The sequence below is a fragment of the Rana temporaria genome, chromosome 2, assembly GCF_905171775.1.
Source record: "Rana temporaria chromosome 2, aRanTem1.1, whole genome shotgun sequence".
NCBI lineage: Eukaryota > Metazoa > Chordata > Amphibia > Anura > Ranidae > Rana > Rana temporaria.
This window is the reverse complement of record NC_053490.1, coordinates 55283908-55300853: the sequence shown is the minus strand read 5'-3', so window position 1 is coordinate 55300853 and position 16946 is coordinate 55283908. Positions and strand designations below refer to the sequence as shown.

Below are 16946 nucleotides of genomic sequence, written 5' to 3'. Positions count from 1 at the left end.
CGGTGTCATGGAGGATGAGCTGGAAAATACGTCATTTTATTGAACTGAATGAGGCAACTGGAAATGAAAAAGAATACCCATTGTTGTGAGGAGGGCTGCAAGACTATAGACTTTGCCTTAATCTAAAGAGTGGATCCCACCACCCGTGTATAGCTAAACACCCAAGGGAAGGAGATTATTATTGTTTTGTGCAACTGGAAATTAGACATACAATTATTTACTACTCAATAATTATTAACTCGTTATTATTTACAATACATTCTAAACATAACTACAGCTTCAGGAACACATCAAGCATTTAACCCACTACCTTCTTTTAATAAAAACTGTACAGCGGGGGCTTCAATTTCAGCACCCCTACTCCGATCTCCCGGGTGCTCCAGCAGGATTGGAGCTGCTTTCTCAAAGTCGGGAAACAACCAGCTACTTGAAAGGGGACAGGTGGAGGGACACTTGCTGGTCACCCCGATACAAGAATAGAAGGGTTGTCCATTTTCTTGCTGTATGAGCAAAATGTCTTCAATCTATCCATATACTGTAGTGACAAACACTGATCAGCCATAAGTTTTATTGAGTAGGTCCCTCTATTGCCACCAAAACAGCCCTAACCCATGGAGGCATGGGCACCACTAGACCTCCGTGGTATCTGCCACCAAGCTGTCAGTACTGTATCCCTTATGTCCTGTAAGTTGTGAGGTGGGGTCTCCGTGGATTGAACTTGTTTTTCCAGCACATACCACAGATGCTCAATTTGATTGAGCTCTGGAGAATTTGGAGGCTACGTCAACATCTCAAACTGGTTGTTGTGTTCCTCAAACCAATTTTTGAGCCATGTCTGTAGAGTGGCAGGGTGCATTATCCTGCTAAATGGGCCACTGCCATCAGGGAATACCAATTCCATGAAGGGATGCAATTGGTCAGCAACAATGTTAAAGCGGTGGTTCCCCTAAAAATAGAATTTTAACATTGCTTTTCCCAAATAAATTACGATTAGAATCGGACGGTTTTATTAAAAAAAAAAGGTCCGTACATACCGTTTGTTATTTTCGTTCCCACCGCCACTTCCGGGTACGATGCTGGCGGTGGGCGTTCCTAATTGATGGACAGGCATCCGACCGACACATACATCGCGTCACGAGATGCCGAAAGAAGCCGAACGTCGGTGCGGCTCTATACGGCGCATGCGCACCGACGTTCGGCTTCTTTCGGCATCTCGTGACGCGATGTATGCGTCGGTCGGATGCCTGTCCATCAATTAGGAACACCCACCGCCAGCATCGTACCCGGAAGTGGCGGTGGGAACGAAAATAACAAATGGTATGTACGGACCTTTTTTTTTTAATAAAACCGGCCGATTCTAATCGTAATTTATTTGGGAAAAGCAATGTTAAAATTTTATTTTTAGGGGAACCACCGCTTTAAGGTAGGTGATGCATGTCAAGTAACATCCACGTGAATGGAGGGACCCAAGGTTTCCCAGCAGAATCTTCCTTTACTGCCTCCTGGTACCATCTCTTCCCCAAGTATGTGATGCTCCCAGCCATCAACATGATTTAAAAGAAGACGTGACCAGGCCACCTTCTTCCATTGCTCCATGGCAGCAGCGGTGCATCCATAAAGGGCGCAGGAGCGCCGCCCCCCCTCTTCTGGCACCGCTCTAATCACCATAGATAGATTCATGCCATGCAATGCATGAATCTATCTATGGTCGCTGCTGACACCCCCTATTCAGGTGTCCGGCCCCGTTTCAGGCACCTGAATCACAGTGGGGGTGTTTCTTGGAAGCATCCGATTTGAGCCAGCGGCTCTAATAGGCACCCAAAAATGTGAGAAGCGAGCGCAACGCTGTGCGTTTACTTCTCACTCAGCTGTATGTTAGCAAAACGAAGGAACTCGCTTTGCTAACATTGAACCCCCCTTTCATCCAATCAGGTGCACTGAGTCTGTGTTACCTGTCACCTGATTGGCTGAAACGACAGGCGATACGATTGGACGCCTACCAGGCGTCCAATCATAGCAGAGGACGAGAGGGGGAGCAGGCAGGAGAAGACAACAGGTTGGGGAAGAAATGGAGAACACCAGACACAGTGGCTGCATTTGATGGGCACAGTGGCTGCGTTTGATGGGCACAGTGGCTGCGTCTGATTGCCCATCAAACGCAGCCACTGTGCCCATCAAACGCAGCCACTGTGCCCCAGTGGCTGCGTTTGATGGGCACAGTGGCTGCATTTGATGGGAACAGTGGCTGCATTTGATGGGCACAGTGAGGCTGCAATTGATGGGTGTTTTTTTTTTCAGAATTTTTCAGTTTGTTTGCGCCCATCCAAAAATTGTGAGCACCAGCCTCCACTGCTCCATGGTCCAGTTCTAATGCTCACGTGCCCATTGTAGATCCATTTGACTATGGACACGGGTCAGCATGGGCACCCTGACTGCTCTGCGGCTACACAACCACATACACAACAAACTGGATGACCATCTTCTCTGCTTTAAACACATCAAATTTAGGGACAACATATTTACTTGCTGCCTATTATATCCCACCGACTTTATAATGCCATTGTAAAGAGATAATCAATGTTATTCACGAAGGATGATTCTAAAGGCTTAAAGTTTTATTTTTTTACCTTCATGTATTCTCTGCAGTAAGGTAAAAAAAAAACTTATGTGCAATGCCAGATGACCCCCCCTCAGCTCCACTTATACTTACCTAAGCCTGAACTCAATCCAGCCCCCTACCCGAGAGCAGCGGCGCTCTTCACCCTCTCCCTCCTCACAAGGCAGACTGATAGCAGTGGCAGCCATTGGCTCCTGTTGCTGTCAATCAAACACTGTGATTTGGGATTGTGGGGTGTTGCTGAGCCACACTGTCTCTGTCTATAGATGCAGCAGTGCAGCTTGGGATAGAACCTGCATGAGTGCCCCAACAGAAAGCTTCCTATCGGGGGGCACTTGCTGAAGAGAAAGAGCCAGGAGCACCAGCGGGGGACCCCAGAACAGGAGGATCAGGGCTGCTCTGTGCAAAACCATTACACAGAGCAGGTAAGTATATCATGTTTGTTATTAAAAAAAACTTTACCTGTCAGTCCCGGCCCCTGCACCGACTAGGAGCCGTGTAGCGCTTACTGCGCAGGCGCCGTATAGAGCCGACTCGCAGTTTGGCTACTTTCAGAAACTCGTGGCGCGCCTTATCCGCCGGGGGGAAGTTTTTCTCAAGACGACAATCATCTGGGCGAAGTCCCACATGACACTGCGCCTCTGCATAGGAACGCCTACTCCCGCGGGAGTAAGTACCCAGAAGCCGGGTGTAAAATAGCAATAATACGGTATGTACAGCACAAAAACAAAAACAAACAGCATACTGTAAATGTTGGAAGTATGCAGAATGTAATGTTATATACATGTTTTTAGGGTGAACCTCCGCTTTAACCTCCCTGGCGGTATGATTCTTTCAGAAAAAACATGCTGAAAGCGGTACCATTATTTGCAAGGAAATTTGGCGTTTTATATTGTAGGTCTGTCATTTTTAGAAATAACTCACTTAAATCTGACCAAACAAGCTTCTAATAGGCATCCCGGGTATGACATTTTTTTAAAAACAAAATTATAAATTATAATATAATAAATAATTATAAATAATTATAACAAATAATAATATAATTATAATAAAAATTATTCAATAATGTAATCAAATCAAAATCACTGAAATTTGCTCAGTTGCAGAATTGTTGCTGTCATTATTTTTTTTTTTTTTATGACGAATTTCCCCACAAATCGCTATCGCACAATTCTGCAAGTGATTATAATTTATTATCGCTGTTTTTTTGCTGATCTAAAACTATTTTTGACATAAAGGGACACTTTTGGTTGCTATGGACAATCTACAGTTTGCAGGGAGAAAGAAACGTTTTTATTATATAAAATGACATGCATGACACAGGACAGACCACTAGGGACAGGGGGGGTGTGTTTTTTTTACATACAGTACTGTAATCTATAAGATTACAGTATACTGTATGTAAGGTGTTTATTTACTTTTTTGAATTTGGCGCCGTTCTCCGTCCCCGTGCGTCGTAACGTCGCAGGGAACGGAGATCGGCGTCACACGGAGGCACTGTGTGAATCGAGCGAGGTCCTGCTCGCTCACACAGCGCGGTGGCATCGCTGGATCCAGGGACAAGGTAAGTAAAACTCCCTGTACATCCAGCGAGGCGAGCCCGAGTCTGACTCGGGGTTACCGATCGTAGCCCAAAAATCTCACCCCGAGTCAGACTCGGGAACACCGCCCAGGAGGTTAAGAGCCGGTTCACACAGGGGCGACTTTGAATCCGACTTGAAGTCACCTCAAGCCGCGCGACATGAGAAAATCAATGTTAGTGAATGAGAGTCGTCTTAATGTACACTACTGAAGTCGCTCCAACTTCAGAAAAGGTTCCTGTACTACTTCAATCCGACTTCTAGGCGACTTGTAACCATTGATTTCAATGGAAGTCGCCTAAGTACCGTATTTATCGGCGTATACCGCGCACTTTTTTGCCCTGAAAATCAGGGCAAAATCGTGGGTGCGCGATATACGCCGATACCCGCGCCGAGTTTGAATACTGCGCATATACCGAGCGCAGTACACTCGTGTATAGTCGGGCAGGCTCCTCTCGCGCTCACGTCCTGGATGTACAGGACTTGAGCGCGAGAGTAGCCGAGCCTGCCCGTCTATACACGAGTGTACTGCGCTCGGTATATGCCGGCGCAGTATTCAAACTCGGCGCGGGAAAGCGAGGATCGAGCGGGGAGGACGCCGGACCCGACAAAGAGGACACCCGAAGCCGCAGACGGACGCCTGACCCGACGAGGCGGCCGATGGACGCCGCGCAAGACACCAAAACTGTAAGTACTAAAATCTTTTTTTACAGGAATGTCAGGTCCACTTTAGGGCTGCGCGCTATACGCCGGAGCGCGCAATACCCCGATAAATACGGTAGTTAAAGCCACCTACCTGTGGCTCCAAAATTACTGCGGACTAATACACATCCATAGAAATCCTGTCGGCGTGAAAGACTCCACCACAGATGGATGCCATTGTGAGCTTTGTTAGTGATATCTCCTGATGAACTACAAGTACCAGGATGTCCTACAAGCATCCCAAACCAACCATACAACTTTTCAAAAGGATACGAATAAGATTTGGTCCGTTGGTCCTGCATGACGGTCCCTTGCAGTGACTCAGTAGTGGGCTGTAAAGTTTCTTTCATCCACGTTCATAAAGATTTTCACAACTCCAAGGAAGAGTAATCCACTGAATGTTCATAGGTCACCCTTCCTGTCAATGTGGTCTCAGGGAAGATTGAGGTATATTAAGTGACAGTAAAGGGTTAGCAATGCTACGAAATGTGTAAATGAGGCGGATTTATTGCTAATGGGACAGTGGGAGGTAGGTCAATAATGTGACTGTGGGGTGTTCATTCAATAGAAGAGTGAAATGACAAATACTGCCTTATAATGAGGTGTTAATGGAATGCTAAGTGCTTGATAATGACTGCGCAGGGGGCATGGTGTCAGTGACATGTTGGGGGGACGTGGCTGGTGTCACGTGTTAATGAGATCTCTTATATATGTAACTTGTATGTGTTAATGTGTCTGGAGGGTGACAAGGTAAATGTCACACCTGTCACACAGTGAGCAAAACCAACCACAGACCTATGACAGGAACACAGCACAACGCAGAGATCGGCTGGGGATCGGAGACTTAGAAATAAATGGAGAAAAAATACAAAGTCAACATGTGTTTAAATGCTGAGGAAAAACACTGAGGGTTGTAATCTGTGGGGTTTCCAATAAGTTGTGATATGTTTAAGGAATTTACTAAAGAAGGACGAGGAGAATCTAGATTCCAGTGTGTGATAGGATTTTAGAATACACAGAACTCATTGTTATCAGTGTTCCTCCAGTAATAGACTGGGAATGGTGATGGATCGGCAGAGTACAGATCAGGGGTGTGTGGAGATGTGGGGTGCTACAGGATAGAGGGGTGCTCAGCACTCTTGTGTTCATAGAATAGGGGGTGCAGTGTATGTACTGTAGTGTAGTCTTTATAGTGCTGTGTATATTGTGCTGTGTATGCAGTGATGTGTATACAGAGCTGTGTGGTGCTGTGTATGTAGCGGTATGGATATAGTGCAGTGGGGCGCTGTGTATGTAGTTCTTTGGCTATTGTGTAGTGGGGTGCTGTGTACGTAGTGCTATGTATATAGTGCAGTGGGAATGCGGTTTATGTAGTTCTATGTATACAGTGCAGTGGGGTGCTGTGTATGTAGTTCTATGTATATAGTGCAGTGGGGTGCTGTGTATGTAGTGCTATGTATACAGTGCAGTGGGGTGCTGTGTATGTAGTTCTATGTATACAGTGCAGTGGGGTGCTGTGTATGTAGTGCTATGTATACAGTGCAGTGGAGTGTGGTGTATGTAGTTCTATGTATACAGTGCAGTGGGGTGCTGTGTATGTAGTTCTATGTATACAGTGTAGTGGGGTGTGGTTTATGTAGTTCTATGTATACAGTGTAGTGGGGTGCGGTTTATGTAGTTCTATGTATACAGTGAAGTGGGGTACTGTGTATGTAGTGCTATGTATATAGTGCAGTGGGGTGCTGTGTATGTAGTGCTATGTATATAGTGCAGTGGGGTGCTGTGTATGTAGTTATTTGGATATAGTGCAGTGTAGTGCTGTGTATGTAGTGCTAGGAATATAGTGTAGTGTACAGAATGGTGAGTATGTAGTGTAGTGGAATGCAATGTATATAGTGCAGTATTTATAGTACTGTGTATAAAGCTTCAGTGGGATGCTGTGTGTGAAGTCCAGAGTACCGTATATAGTGATATGTTTATCGCTCAGTGTGATGCAGAGTGTACAATAAAGTTCATACAATAAGCTGGACAGAAGTAGAGACTTCCTAAGTTCCAAGGGTGCTCACAGATCTATATAGTACAGTGTATATTATGCTGTTATAATGCTGTGTATATAGCACCGTGTATTTATCTCAGTGGGATGCAATTTATACAGTGCAGTGTATATAGATCAGTAGGATGCAATGTATATAGATCAGTGTATACAGCGTAGTGTATATATATTAGTAGGATGCAATGTATATAGATCAGTGTATACAGCGTAGTGTATATATATTAGTAGGATGCAATGTATATAGATCAGTGGGATGCAATGTATATAGATCAGTGTATACAGTGTAGTGTGTATAGATCAGTAGGATGCAATGTATATAGATCAGTGTATACAGCGTAGTGTATATATATTAGTAGGATGCAATGTATATAGATCAGTGTATACAGCGTAGTGTATATAGATCAGTAGGATTCAATGTATATAGATCAGTGGGTTGCAGAGTGTAGAGTACAGTTCATCCAATGATCTGGAGAGAAGTATAGAGACTTCTATAGACTTCTTATGATGTGGGGTGCTGGGAGAAGTGAGTATTGTAGACAGTGGTAGGTAGAGATGAGTACAGAGGTGTTGGGGTGTAGGGATCAGTGGGAAGCTATGAGAGGTGTTGGGATCAGAGAGAGGTGATGGGGGGTGTTGGGGTGTAGGGATCAGTCAGAGGTGTTGGGGGTGCAGACAGTACAGATGTGTTGGGGTGTAGGGATCAGTGATGAGAGGTGTTGGGGGGTTTTGGGGGAGTAGGGATCAGTGATGGGGGGTGTAGGGATCAGTGAGAAGTGATGAGAGGTGTTGGGGTGTAGGGATCAGTGATGAGAGGTGTTGGGGTGTAGGGATCAGTGAGAAGTGATGGGGGGTGTAGGGATCAGTGAGAAGTGATGGGGGGTGTAGGGATCAGTGAAAAGTGATGAGAGGTGTTGGGGTGTAGGGATCAGTGAGAAGTGATGGGGGGTGTAGGGATCAGTGAAAAGTGATGAGAGGTGTTGGGGTGTAGGGATCAGTGAGATGTGATTGGGGTGTAGGGATCAGTGAGAAGTATTCTATACACACAGCTCATCAATCATAATATAAAAGTCTATGGGGTGTAGATCAGCCATCACAGGGTGTTGAGTATCACAGGGGGGTCTTTAGATGACAGCAGAGGGCTGTGTAGGTCCATGTCCAGCAATGGATCACAGATCAGGAATACAGCACAGAGAGGTGTCCGTCCATCACACATCCAGGCGGATCCGGGGTCGGTCAGTCCATGGCGGATGTCTCGGTGATCGCTCTCCGGTTCCTCCCCTGTCCGGTGTCTCGGTGAGCTGTCAGTGTGTTCTTCTCTCCATCTTGTTGCCTGGGGAGTAAGCTTCGGTTGCTAGGTAGAGGTAGGCCACGCCCATCCTTTCGACGTCATGTCCGTGTACACAGAAGCCGCGCGCAGATTCGGCGAGTGTCTGAGTGTCGGTGTGTAGAGTGCACCGCCGGTGGTCACGTGCGAGGGTTGCCTCGAATTTGTGATTGTCGGTGCCATGTGGAGGAATTTCACCCATTACCCTCCATACCCCGACCTGTCCTTCTCTGGGCACTCTCTGTATATACATGTATGTGTACTCCTGCTTGGGGCACTGGGTGTTATGAACTGGAATCCGGTTCCCCATACTGGAGTCAAGCCATCAGACAGTTCTAAATCAGCGGTCATGCTATCAGACAAGGTTTTTTAGTTGGATATACAACACAGGAAAACTAGATATAATATATAAAATAATGATTACACAGAGTTGTCACACATACACACCCCCCTGTCTAACATTTAGCCCCCATTCACACCTAGGCGTTTTGTCGCCTGTAGTGTGACGCCGCTGCCGCTCCCTGAAAACACATTGCCCTCTATGGAGATGGTTCACATCTCCACGTTAAACGCCTGCCGCCTGAAAAAAGGTCCCGGACCTTTTTTTCAGGCGGCGTTCGGGAACCATCTCCATAGAGGGGCACATCTAGGCGGACAATCGCGGCGTTTTGTCGCCGCAAATCGCGGTACAAAACGCTGCTATTTGCTGCCGCAATTCGCGGGACAAAACGCTGCGTTTTCGTCCGCCTAGATGTGAATGGAGCCTATACGGTATGATTTTACTGTGGAAATGTAAATATACAGAGTCCCAAATATCAGCCCATTGGTTACATAGGGATATTTTTTCCAATATTTCAAAATGGGTTCAAAACAAATTCCCCCATTGGACCAATACGTTTACAATGCAGATGTGTCATACACACCCCCCTCTATGATATCTTACAATACGGTATAATTTTACTGTGGAAATTTAAAGATAAAGAGCCCCAAATACCAACCTATTGGTAAGACTCCATTCACACCTGAGCGACAGCCGCGTTCGGCGGTAGCGGCGTATTTTGCCGCGAGTGTGAAACGTTCAATTTTTTTTTTTTTTTCAAAGTCTTCCCATTGCTGTCAATGGGCAAACGCCAATGTCGCCTGAAAAAAAGGGTCCGGGACTTTTTTTCAGGCGACAGGCGTTCGGCGTCTATGAGATGTGAACCATCTCCATAGACAGCAATGGGAATTCTCCCCTCTAGCGGCAGAAGCGTCCGGCGTCGGGCGTTTTGTCGCTCAGGTGTGAATGCAGCCTTACATAGGGATATTTTTGTATTTGGGGCTCTGTATCTTTAAATCTCCACAGTAAAATGATACCGTATTGTAAGATATGATAGAGGGGGGTGTGTATGACACATCTGCATTGTTAAAGTATTGGTCCAATGGGGGAATTTTTTTGGACACACTCTATATACAGAAATCATCAGAAGAATTTTGCATTTGGGCTGCCAATTTAGTAATATGTTACACTGACAGGGACTGTGGATCAAGGAGTTAATAATCCAACACATTGGCAATGCTGAGGGTTGGAGGTTCGGAGCCCTTTGCGGTTGAAAAGCCTGCATGACCAGTGACAAACTGTACTGACTGGGTATAGCACGCACTTGTACCTTTTAACGCTCAAATTTTTCCTCTATGTCTGGGCGGTACTCCTAGCATAGTGGTTAGCATGCAGGGTTGGCAACGCTGTTCCCCGTAGCCTCGTAGGTTTGAATCCGCAGGGGGTCGCCCTACACAGCTTTGCAGCATGCTTTAAGTGGAGCTTCTTTTTTTCATTCTCTACTATACTTCGGGACAAATATTGCACAGAAACTTTTTTAAATTAAACAATTCTTTATTTAAAAAATAAGCTGGATTTTTAAACAATTCGTTCGTGAATCGGCGTATCTAGTCATTTGCATATTCTACGCCGAACTCAAGGGAAGCGCCACCTAGCGGCCAGCGTAAATATGCATACGACGGCGTAGGAGACTTACGCCGCTCGTATCTTAGCCTAATTTAAGCGTATCTGGTTTCCAGAATACGCTTAAATTTACGACGCCGTAGATTCAGAGATACGACGACGTATCTACTGATACGCCGCCGTTACTCTCTGTGAATCTACCTATATATGTTTATAGTCCATATATATACAATTGATCTCCGTACTCAGACTATTGTAAAACAATTCACTGATTAAAGTTACCAATGTTGATCTATTGCTTCAGCAGAGGAGAACATAGAGACATGTATGCATTTTTATGCATTCGCCAGTAGTTCGCTATGTAAACTGGCGCTTGTCACTTTTAAACATATGGAGGAGTTTAGTTTTTTTTGCTGCTGGAACCGGGACAGAGGCTGTCACAGGTTTAATCCCTCCCATTCAGCTGATTGATGGACCTATATTATGGGTCCAGTCCGTGACCAGGCATGCTTCCTGATGACGTGGTAACGAAACGCACGTCGAGGTGGTACCTGGTCACGCACAGCTACACACTTCCGGTCCCGCTGGTTCTCTGCAACAAGGAGGTGGAACGCACGCCAGCTTCCCCAGCGTGGAGCCATCTCTCCATAAACTACACGCCAAACAGCCTCAGTGCCGGGTTACAGGCACCAACAAAAGTAAGGAGGCACTTGGCACTGTGTTTTTACACTTATTTTTTAATACAACAGGATTATACTATGGCAGTCTTTTCCTTTCTTTGTCCCGCTACATGTTGTTGAAGTCAGGCTGAACCAAAGGAATTTAAGCTGCATACAAAGTCCATTGTGACACAAAGCTACTATTGACCTCTTTTTAATTAAATAGGTCAACACCATCTGGTAAGGTGCCATCCTTTGAGCACATTTTGGGTTATTTTACAGCTGGTTAACCCGCCTGGCGGTATTCCCGAGTCTGACTCGGGGTGAGATTTTCATACCAAAAGCGGTATACAGAGCTTTTTTTCTCAGAAAATAGGTGCAGGAACTCAACCACGACCCCGTTCAGATTTCACAAACAGTAGAAGGGTCTTAAAGGGGCATTAAATACCAGGATTGCATTACACACAGAGTGCAGAGTCCAGGGGGTTACACACATAGTGCAGAGCTGTCACTTGTAAACACAGAAACCAGACTTCTGTGTTTACAAGTGATTGTGGTGAGCAGGCACCATAGGGTCTGAGCCAAAGGTGGTGGAACTGAGTTCCCCCAAGTTCCCCCTGAAAAAAAGCCCTGCCGGTAACCCCAAGTCAGACTCGGGCTCGCCTCGCTGCAGCAGCAGACAAAGTTACTTACCTTGTCCCTGGATCCAGCGATGCCACCGCGCTGTGTGAGCGAGCGGGACCTCGCTCGATTCACACAGCGTCCTCCTGTGCCGCGATCTCCGTTCCCTGCGACGTTACGACGCACGGGAGCGGAGAACGGCGCCAAATTCAAAAACGTAAACAAACACATTACATACAGTATACTGTAATCTTATAGAATGTAAAAAATACACACCCCCCTTGTCCCTAGTGGTCTGCCCAGTGCCCTACATGTACTTTTATAAAATAAAAACTGCTCTTTCTGCCTGCAAACTGTAGATTGTCCATAGCAACCAAAAGTGTCCCTTTATGTCAAAAATGGTTTTAGATCAGCTAGAAAACAGCGATAATAAATTATAATCACTTGCAGAATTGTGCGATAGCGATTTGTGGGGAAATTCGTCATAAAAAAATAAAAATAATGACAGCGACAATTCTGCAACTGAGCAAATTTCAGTGATTTTGAGTTGATTACATTATTGAATAATTTTTATTAGAATTATATTATTATTTGTTATAATTATTTATAATTATTTATTATATTATAATTTATAATTTTGTTTTTAAAAAAATGTCATACCCGGGATGCCTATTAGTTTTAGTGAGTTATTCCTAAAAATTACAGGCCTACAGTATAAACGCCAAATGTCCTTGCAAATAATGGTACCGCTTTCAGCACCTTTTTTCTGAATGAATCATACCGCCAGGGAGGTTAAGGTGGAAACTTTTTCACAGTGAATTTTTGAAGATATCATCTCAGCACAAGCACTTTATTCATTCATTTATTTATAGGGGTGTTCCAGCCAATATTTATGTTTATTAAAAGTGAGCAGCTACAAAAAGTGTAGCTGCTGGCTTTTAATAAACAGACACTTACCTGCTCCAGCGTTCCAGCGACGCGCCGGCCGGGGCTCCGCTCCTCTCCCCCCCGGCGTCTTCATTGTCACTGTGGGCACCCGGCCGTGACAGCTTTCGGCTTCACGGCCGGGCACTCACTGCGCATGCTCGAGCGGCACTGCGCATGCGTGCACGGCGTGGCCCGGCGCTGCGCTGTTTGATTGGACAGGCGATCGCCTAGGACCTGTCACGTGTCCTAGGCGATCGCCTACAGGGAGGGGCTGCCAAAAGGCGATTAAGCTTAATCGCCTTACCAGCCCCTCGGCGGAAGGAGGAAGTGGGACAGGAAGTCCCACTCCTCCTGAAGCCCCCACTCCCCCCCAAAAAAAATTACATGCCAAATGTGGCATGTAAGGGGGTGAGGAGTGGCATAAGCGGAAGTTCCATTTTTGGGTGGAACTCCGCTTTAAGGACTTTTGTACTCATATTTTGTATAAATCCACCTATTTGGTGATACTTCTGGCGATTGCTCACAATATCAATTGTTGGTTTTGTTTTTCGTTTTGTTATTTATTTGTTTGATGTATTAGGATTTATTACTATCTATTATATTTGGAGCGTCCCCTTTATTCACTATTCAAGATGCATTGTCAGCCCATTAATTCAAATGAGCTGCCTTAATGCAACACACATGTGATCTCTCACTGAAGAAATATATATGGGCCATGAGTTTAGGGGGATGGGAATAAGCAGTATTACTTACCTTATTCCTCGCTCCCACAGGCTTCCTCCTAGCTTCAAGACCAGTCCTCAGTTTTTACTTGCCTTCTCTGCTCTAAAGGTATCCCAATGCCATCATGCACAATGGAGGACCAGCAGTGGCGGTGCATCCATAGTGGGCGCAGGAGCGTCGCCCCCTCTCTCCTGCATCGTCACTCAACAATACATGAGTGACGATGCCGCCCACTATTCAGGTGGCCGGCCCCCTGTTGAGCGCCGGCCATCTGAATAACAGCAGTGGGTGTGTTTTGGAAGTGTCTATCAGAGCCAGTGGCTCCGATAGGCTTCCCGATTACAGCCTGTGGGCTCTAATCAGCTTCCAAATTGTTAACCAGAGGGTGCACAGGGTGTGCGTTTTCCTGGTTAACACTGACACGCGTCTCAGCCAATCAAGTTCACCAGGTCTGGAAACCGGTCACCTGATTGGCTGAAGTGACATCGAGGGCGGGAGAAGACATTGAGGGATCGTGAAGGAGGATGGCTGACCCGAGAAAGGTAAGTGCCGGGCGGGGGTCAATCTGGCGGCATTTTATGGGGAAAACTGGTGGCATTTTATGGGGCAAACTGGTAGCATGTTACGGGGCAAACTGCCGGCAATTGATGGGCACAGTGGCGACAATTAATGGCACAGTGGCTGCGTTTGATGGCACAGTGGCAACAATTGATGGGCACAGTGAGGCTGCAATTGATGGTTCTTTTTCTGTTTGTTTGCGCCCCCCCAAAAATTTTGAGCACCAATCGCCACTACTATGTTGTATGGGAGAACACTGAGGGCACATCAAATCCTGGAGCATCGGACAGCACCTGCTGTCTGGGGGGTGAAGAATAAAGTTAGGTTGGCTATACATTATACACTTTTCTTGTACTTTTCTTGTACTATTTTCCTTTAGATTTATCAAAACCATATAATATGAAAACCTAAACACTTTTAATTTGTATGCAATCAGGCAGGACCTTGCACTACATAGTTGAAGGTAAATTTAATAAGAAAGTTGTATACAGATACTCCTCGTTTAACAACTTACCTGTTTAATGACCACTCTGACTTGAGACCAGCTCCCCCCACCCTAACGACCCGCTATACATCATTGTATTGTACAGTACAGTACAGAATTTTCATTTGTGTTCTGAATTTATGAAAATTAAAACAATGTTATTGAGCTGGAGTTTTGCGTTCAGACCTTTTTTTCACAATACAGTAGTTAATAATGCTTAAAATATTGATTACTTGTGGCTCCTGGTTTAACGACCAATTCGTTTAACGACCTGGTCGTTAGAACGGAACTTGGTCGTTAAAAAGTTCCACACACATTTTTCACTCCTAACTATGCAGCACTAATGTGCATCCTTAAAATTGACATGGCAACTTATTTTATTTTTTTCTGTTCACTTACCTGATTTATGCCTATATCTAATTTCGTTTCCTCATCTAGGGGGCCGAGGCCGCAGATGTCATTTCCAGTTTTGCATTGGCTCCTGGGAGATCTTGCTTGGCATGGCGTCTATGGAAATTCTTGGCCAGCTTGGCATTGCATGGCTCCAGTAACATTTAACATTCGACGTCTATGGAAAATCTTGGTCAGCTTGGCATGTCTGTGCCATGCCAAGCTGACCAAAATTGCACTGCACTGCACATGCGTGAGGTCGGCGAGTGCATGCTGGGTAGCCAGCATGCACAGAATCCAGGAAGAAGGACATTGTGACTTGAGATGCCCACACTGGAGATGGCCGCGCTGTGCAGAAACTTCACAAAGTAAGAAAACAATGGTGCACAGATAGAAAACAGGGAATAGTTTACAGCATACCTTTGTTAAGTTGCACGAGGCATTAGTATTCTAGGGGTATTTTTATCTTAAAAGTCATATTTCGGCCGGAACTCTGCTTTAAGTGATGAGAGCCTGTAATGTATGGACAAATTCCTCTACCCGTAGACTAAATGAGCATTTAACCTTTGCTGTGCAGGAAGGGATTAGGGGATGTGGGCACTACAAGGGTAATTTTTAAACTATCCCGGAGTCCAGCTTTAACCTCAGTGAGCAGATAAAGACAGGACCTCTAGCAAGAAGATCTGGTATGATAAAGCCCTGGATAGATGAGAAGAGTCCAGCAGTGGATTTAACTTAAGGTGGTTGTAAACCACCTTTTAAGACTTTTACCTACAGGTAAGCCTATAATAAGGCTTACCTGTAGGTAAAAAGTATATCTCCTAAACCTGTACGGTTTAGGAGATATTCCCCCCGCAATGCGCCGCTGATTGCAGCGGGGATCCTCGGCTAAAGCACCGGCAGCTGCTGGACCTTGCCGAATTTAAGTCTCCCGCGCGCATGCCGCTCAAGCTAATCACAGCGCTGGAGCGGTGATACCCGGAAGACACGCCGAGTCAAGATGACATCTTGCTCGGCGTGGACCAGGTAAGTTCCTCTCCTCGTTCCGAGGTAAGTATTTCATAATGAGCTAATATGTGGTGCATACTAGCTCATTATGGCTTTTGCCTTTCAGGTGAAAAAAAATAGTCGCGGGGGTTTACAACCGCTTTAACGGGTTCCACTGGTAACCAATGCAATCAGTTTTGGGTGGGTTGATCCTTTAACCTGCACAGACTAAGAAATCATGGCCATGCCAGGAATATGTCAAATAATATAATGACGTAATAAACAATCCTCACAAGTTTATAATTGCTGACAATTTTTTACTACACCATACTAATTAATAGCAAGTGGATCCATTTAAGATTTCAAAGAGGGTGCAGGCTTCTGAAATGAGACAGTCACTTCTGATGATGAGATCCAGGTGCTGGCTCTGAGTGTACAGCTAAACTTCCAGCAGTCTCAGCTCTCAGCATCTGCTGTCTGCAGTGTTTTCAGAAGACGATCTCACGGCTCTTCTTGAAGAGTTTGCATTTCTTCATATTAAAGATGAGGCTCTTTTCTACAGCTATATTGATTTTCTGCCACATTGTTTTCTACAGAGGAGAAAGTACATTGACCAGTAGTAACTATTCCCTCCATTCTGTAAAGGTAAGCTATTTTATTTGTATTTATTTTTTGGTAAGCCATTTATTACATTTATATTGTCCATGCTATTATGTCTATGATAACAACATCTAGTTTACATTATTTAAATACATAAAGTGTTTTTTTTTTTATTTAGTAGCAGAAATTAGCATGGTGCAGTGACCTGAAGCAACCAGTTTATAGCAATCAAACCATGTATTGGTAATTACTTGCTATATCATCTTAAACATTTTCATTGCCTTATAAAATACAATATTTGGAATGCATTATTTCACTGTGTCGGGCTTGTGTACATTCATGGATACTGCTGAACTAAAATTCTGATGGACGCAGAATCATTGAACTTTTAACCCCCCTGGCGGTATTCCCGAATCTGACTCGGGGTTAAATTTCTGTGCTGCGATCGGTAATCCCGAGTCAGACTCTGGCTCGCCTCGCTGAATCCACAACTAGAAAACAGCGATAATAAATTATAATCACTTGCAGAATTGTGCGATAGCGATTTGTGGGGAAATTCGTCATAAAAAAATAAGTAATGACAGCGACAATTCTGCAACTGAGCAAATTTCAGTGATTTTGAGTTGATTACATTATTGAATAATTTTTATTATAATTATATTATTATTTGTTATAATTATTTATAATTATTTATTATTTTATAATTTATAATTTTGTTTTTAAAAAAATGTCATACCCGGGATGCCTACTAGACTCTTGTTTGGTCAGATTTAAATGAG

General features: G+C 44.8%; 2 protein-coding genes across 2 annotated transcripts in view; one reads left to right on the top strand and one right to left on the bottom strand.

Moving 5' to 3' along the window:
* CEP126 (centrosomal protein 126) overlaps positions 1–8294 on the bottom strand; it is a 137056-nt gene extending 128762 nt beyond the window's left edge. The window contains exon 1 of the mRNA XM_040340194.1: positions 5173–8294. Within this exon, the coding sequence (XP_040196128.1) occupies positions 5173–5249 (77 nt within the window). The 5' untranslated portion in view covers positions 5250–8294. The remainder of the gene's footprint in view (positions 1–5172) is intronic.
* A 7701-nt stretch (positions 8295–15995) lies between these two features.
* ANGPTL5 (angiopoietin like 5) overlaps positions 15996–16946 on the top strand; it is a 62414-nt gene continuing 61463 nt past the window's right edge. The window contains exon 1 of the mRNA XM_040340193.1: positions 15996–16212. Coding sequence (XP_040196127.1) covers positions 16111–16212 — 102 coding nt within the window. The 5' untranslated portion in view covers positions 15996–16110. The remainder of the gene's footprint in view (positions 16213–16946) is intronic.